The sequence below is a fragment of the Osmerus eperlanus genome, chromosome 21, assembly GCF_963692335.1.
Source record: "Osmerus eperlanus chromosome 21, fOsmEpe2.1, whole genome shotgun sequence".
Classification (NCBI taxonomy): Eukaryota; Metazoa; Chordata; class Actinopteri; order Osmeriformes; family Osmeridae; genus Osmerus; species Osmerus eperlanus.
This window is the reverse complement of record NC_085038.1, coordinates 2,505,573-2,511,436: the sequence shown is the minus strand read 5'-3', so window position 1 is coordinate 2,511,436 and position 5,864 is coordinate 2,505,573. Positions and strand designations below refer to the sequence as shown.

Genomic DNA, 5,864 nt, shown 5'->3' with positions numbered 1-5,864 from the left:
TGTGTGACACAAACGTGTGTCCCCTCTGCCAATCAGATGAGGAGAACACCACGGAACACACCCCCACACATCACATGCTCCAGCCACCCCAGGCCGTCTTCCAGCATGCATCTGTGCTGCCGTTTTACCCATAGTGCACCTCATGGAGGATGGGGAGGTGCGAGAGGATGGCGTGGCAGGTAGGTGTGTCATCGCTGAGTTTTCTCGTGAGTTTTGTGTCGCTCTGTTTCTTGCTCTGAACGGACTCGGTTTCCCACAATGCCCCAGTGAGTGCAGTGGCCCAGCAGATCCTGTGGAACTGTCTGATCGAGGACCCCGCCCTGGTGTTGCGTCACTTCCTGGAGAAGCTAACCGTTAGCAACAGACAGGTAGAGTTTCCACACGCACACACACACTCACACTGAAGATGTCCGTCTGAAAGGATGAATGTAAGTTGCTGTTGAGAGTTGAGGACTTGCGTCTCTGTCAGGATGAGTTGATGTACATGCTGAGGAAGCTGTTGTTGAACATCGGAGATCTCCCAGCTCAGACCTCCCACATCCTCTTCAACTACCTGGTGAGAGCTCCCCTGGTCTGACACACACACCTGGTCTGACACACATCTGGGGAAGAAAATGAGTGACACACAAAAAAAAATTCTGATCGAAAAATTAATTTGTTCGTTTTTTTTTCTTCTCAAAATATTGTTTTTTGGGGGGGAAAACCATTAACAGTTCATTTTCCATGCGGTCTCCCTCCCCCTTAGGTGGGTCTCATCATGTACTTTGTGCGGACGCCGTGCGAGTGGGGCATGGACGCCATCTCGGCCACGCTGACCTTCCTGTGGGAGGTGGTGGGCTACGTGGAGGGCTTATTCTTCAAGGACCTGAAGCAGACCATGAAGAAGGAGCAGTGCGAGGTCAAGCTGCTGGTGACGGCCTCCATGCCAGGTAACCTGCAGGACCATCACTGCCTGAGAAAGGTTTGAGGACTTGTCAACAAAGGGGTTTTTTTTCTTTGCGAAGGAATAATTTGTTCGATAATGTATTCTTTCATGTATTCATTATTTCCGTCATTGAAAATTATTTGTTAATCCATTCATAAGCCACAGTGTTTTTGACTTCAATCGGCAATTCACGTGTTCGTTAATTCAGTCCGATAATTCACGTTCGTTAATTCGGTCGATAATTCATGAGTACTCTGTCTTCTCAGGAACCAAGACCCTGGTGGTGCACGGGCAGAATGAGTGTGACATCCCCACCCAGCTGCCTGTGCATGAAGACACCCAGTTTGAAGCCCTGCTCAAGGTCAGTTTGAAGCCCTGCTCAAGGTCAGTTTGAAGCCCTGCTCAAGGTCAGTTTGAAGCCCTGCTCAAGGTCAGTTTGAAGCCCTGCTCAAGGTCAGTTTGAAGCCCTGCTCAAGGTCAGTTTGAAGCCCTGCTCAAGGTCAGTCTGTCAGTTTGAAACCCTGCTCAAGGTCAGTTTGAAGCCCTGCACAAGGTCAGTCTGTCAGTTTGAAGCCCTGCTCGAGGTCAGTTTGAAGCCCTGCACAAGGTCAGTCTGTCAGTTTGAAACCCTGCTCAAGGTCAGTTTGAAACCCTGCTCAAGGTCAGTTTGAAGCCCTGCTCAAGGTCAGTCTGTCAGTTTGAAACCCTGCTCAAGGTCAGTTTGAAACCCTGCTCAAGGTCAGTTTGAAAACCCTGCTCAAGGTCAGTTTGAAGCCCTGCTCAAGGTCAGTCTGTCAGTTTGAAACCCTGCTCAAGGTCAGTTTGAAGCCCTGCTCAAGGTCAGTTTGAAGCCCTGCTCAAGGTCAGTTTGAAGCCCTGCTCAAGGTCAGTCTGTCAGTTTGAAACCCTGCTCAAGGTCAGTTTGAAGCCCTGCACAAGGTCAGTCTGTCAGTTTGAAGCCCTGCTCAAGGTCAGTTTGAAGCCCTGCACAAGGTCAGTCTGTCAGTTTGAAACCCTGCTCAAGGTCAGTTTGAAGCCCTGCACAAGGTCAGTCTGTCAGTTTGAAGCCCTGCTCAAGGTCAGTTTGAAGCCCTGCTCAAGGTCAGTCTGTCAGTTTGAAGCCCTGCTCAAGGTCAGTCTGTCAGTTTGAAACCCTGCTCAAGGTCAGTTTGAAGCCCTGCTCAAGGTCAGTCTGTCAGTTTGAAGCCCTGCTCAAGGTCAGTCTGTCAGTTTGAAGCCCTGCTCAAGGTCAGTCTGTCAGTTTGAAGCCCTGCTCAAGGTCAGTCTGTCTCCCCTGCCTGTACTTACCTCAGCGCGTGGCTGTTAGCATTACAGTTATCGTTGCGGTTCTAGTTCTCGTTCTTGGTGTAAACAGGACTTAACGCTGTCTTAAACTCCGGTCTACAACAGGAGTGTCTGGAGTTCTTCAACATTCCCGAGGCCCGTTCTGCACACTACTTCCTCATGGACAAGCGCTGGAACCTCATCCATTACTCCAAGGTTGGAAGACGGGATGAGTAACAGTATTGAATGTGACAGAGACAAATATATTTGAGAAATTGTATTGAATTCACAGATTGCAATTGATTTAGTTCATCTAGTTCTGTATCGATCAGAAGGGCAACCCCAGATCAAAAACACTAATCAAAGACACCATAGACATTACCATCAAAGACATAATGTTTTTAATTTTAAAAGGCATTGAATACTTAATATTGAAATGTAAACACCACCGAATTTGTTGGTTTTGAATTCACATCTTTAAAATTGAAATGTGAATTGTTCTATTTGAATTTATGAAGCTTTACTTTTTTTTGCTTAAATTTTTGGGTCCTGAATATTTTTTTTACATGTTTATTGTAATTTTAAAGAGGTGCATTCAAAACCATCAAACCATGCTTAAATTTCAATATTAAGCATTCAATGCCTTTTAAAATTAAAAACATGATGTCACTGATTTGCTTCCATAGATTGACCCTAATATCGTAGTTTTTCTAATCTCCTGTATGTGCTCGACCCTCATCTCTAATGCTCACCTCTTCTGTTGTGTCCTCCAGACCTACGTCAGGGACATCTACCCCTTCAGGAGGTCTGTCTCTCCTCAGCTCAACCTGGTGCACATGCTCCCAGAGAAGGGCCAGGAGCTCATCCAGAAACAGGTACAGGAGAGACCTCTCTCTCCGTGTCTCTCTCTTTGCCTCCCCCGCCCACCCACCTACCCATTACATCTCCCCTTTTTTCTCTCTCTCTACTTTGAAGTACTGTCCGGTGTATTTATTGCCCCCTCCCTCTCTCCCTCTCTCCCTCTCTCCCTCCCTCTCTCCCTCCCTCCCTCCCTCCCTCCCTCTCTCCCTCTCTCCCTCTCTCCCTCCCTCCCTCCCTCCCTCTCTCCCTCTCTCCCTCCCTCCCTCCCTCTCTCCCTCTCTCCCTCTCTCCCTCTCTCCCTCCCTCTCTCCCTCCCTCCCTCCCTCCCTCCCTCTCTCCCTCTCTCCCTCTCTCCCTCCCTCCCTCCCTCCCTCTCTCCCTCTCTCCCTCCCTCCCTCCCTCTCTCCCTCTCTCCCTCTCTCCCTCCCTACCTCCCTCTCTCTCTCTCTCTCTCCCTCTCTCCCTCTCTCCCTCTCTCCCTCCCTCCCTCCCTCCCTCCCTCTCTCCCTACCTCCCTCTCTCCCTCTCTCCCTCCCTCCCTCCCTCTCTCCCTCCCTCCCTCCCTCCCTCCCTCCCTCCCTCCCTCTCTCCCTCTCTCCCTCCCTCCCTCCCTCCCTCTCTCCCCAGGTGTTTTCCCGTAAGCTGGAGGAGGTGGGTCGGGTTCTGTTCCTCATCTCTCTGACCCAGAACATGCCGGCGGTCCACAAGCAGTCCCACGTGTCCTTGCTCCAGGAAGACCTGCTGCGCCTGCCCTCCTTCCCCCGCACCGCCATCGACGCCGAGTTCTCCCTCTTCAACGAGCCCCAGGGTAGGCCAGTCTGACCTTCCAGAACTACAACAGATCGGACACACATCAGACACACTTTACTCTGGTGCAGGGGCGGGAGGTTTCATTACATTATTCATTTTCATATTCACATTCTTATCAATTTCTTCATTTTTTCGTCATACAATTTTATGAAAATGTGGATATAAATTCACGATTTTAGATTACGATGGCGAAGATGGGAGGTTTTTGGTGTACTGACAGCCATGTTTGGAAACTTTCCCAACCCCCTTATGTGTGGATCTCCCCCCCAGGCAAGGAGCTGTTTGGGCTGGACACCCTCCACAAGGTGCTGTGGATCAAGCTGCTGGAGGAGATGTTCCTGGGCATGCCCAGTGAGTATCCCTGGGGCGACGAAATGATGCTCTTCCTCAGCGTGTTCAACGGCGCCCTGCTGCTGCACCCCGAGGACAGCGCCCTCCTCAGGCAGTACACCGCCACGGCCATCAACACGGCTGTGCACTTCAACCACCTGTTCTCCCTCAGTGGCTACCAATGGATCCTGCCCACCATGCTGCAGGTAGACAGACCTCACACACACATTACACACACCTGTACACACACACACGTTACACACACCTGTACACAGACACACGTTACACACACCTGTACACACACACACATTACACACACCTGTACACACACACACATTACACACACCTGTACACACACACACGTTACACACACCTGTACACAGACACTATAATATACACACCTGTACACAGACACACTATAAAATACACACCTGTACACACACTATAATATACACACCTGAACACACACACACACTATAATATACACACCTGTACACACACACACACTTTATATACACACCTATACACACACACAAACACAGGTGCATGCTGACAGTAAGTTGTTGTTGCTGCAGGCCTATGCTGACTATGAGAGCAACCCTCTGCTGCGGCAGGGGGTAGAGTTCTGCTGCAGACAGTTCTACATCCTGCACAGGAAGCCCTTTGTCCTGCAGCTGTTTGCCAGCGTGGCCCCTCTGCTGGAGTTCACCGTGAGACACACACACACACGTGCACACACACCGACACGGCACACACGCACTGTCTGTCTGTCTGTCTGTCTGTCTGTCTGTCTCAGTCTCTCTCTTTCTGTGTCTCAGTCTCTCTCTCTGTCTCTCTCTCACACTCGAAAACGAACATTCCCACACATGAATGTATAGTGCGGTATGTGTACAGTACTGGTGATGAAGTTGGTTTTTCCCATGGTGTGTGTGTGTGTGTGTGTGTTGCAGACCAGCACCAGTACAGGCCTGTCTAAGGGGGTGTCTGCCCAGTGTCTGTTCGACCTGCTGGTGTCTCTGGAGGGAGAGACCCAGGATGCGCTGGACGCTCTGGAGCTGGTGAAGGCTGAGAAGCCCTTACGCTCACTGGGTAAACACACACACACACGTACTCACACACCTGCACATGCTAACATGGCCATACACAAACACACATACATACATGAACACACTAACAAACACACATCCTTTTCTTCCCCTGTATGTGACACGTGTGTGTGTGTGTGTTTCAGACTTCTGCTATGGGAATGAGGACCTGGCCTTCTCCATCAGTGAGTCTATCAAGCTGTGTGTGACCGTGGTGGCCTACGCCCCTGAGTCCTTTAGGAGGTAGGAGAACCTTCTCACACACACACACACACACACACACACACACACACACTCACATACACCCTACAGTACACACACACTCACACCCTACAGTACACACACCTGTATTCGCACACACCATTTGCATACACTGTGTGTGTGTCTATGTGTCTATGTGTGTGTGTGTCAGTCTCCAGATGCTGATGGTGTTGGAGGCTCTGGTGCCGTGCTTCCTGCAGAAGCTGAAGAGGAACACCATGTGTATGGAGTCAGCCTCGGCCGCCAGGGACGAGATCGCCGCCATCGCCGCCCTGGCCACCTCCCTGCAGGCCCTGCTGTACAGCTCT

The 5,864-nt window shown here is 50.5% G+C and overlaps 1 protein-coding gene across 1 annotated transcript in view; it reads left to right on the top strand.

Moving 5' to 3' along the window:
* The window catches only part of LOC134007846 (protein unc-80 homolog), a 42,718-nt gene that overhangs the window by 26,395 nt on the left and 10,459 nt on the right, over positions 1-5,864 (top strand). The window contains 14 exon segments of the mRNA XM_062447562.1: positions 37-96; positions 99-179; positions 268-368; positions 470-556; positions 746-929; positions 1,192-1,286; positions 2,336-2,425; positions 2,983-3,084; positions 3,698-3,878; positions 4,151-4,416; positions 4,786-4,920; positions 5,161-5,299; positions 5,442-5,538; positions 5,708-5,864. The exon segment at positions 5,708-5,864 is cut by the window's right edge and continues 14 nt beyond it. Coding sequence (XP_062303546.1) covers positions 37-96; positions 99-179; positions 268-368; positions 470-556; positions 746-929; positions 1,192-1,286; positions 2,336-2,425; positions 2,983-3,084; positions 3,698-3,878; positions 4,151-4,416; positions 4,786-4,920; positions 5,161-5,299; positions 5,442-5,538; positions 5,708-5,864 — 1,775 coding nt within the window.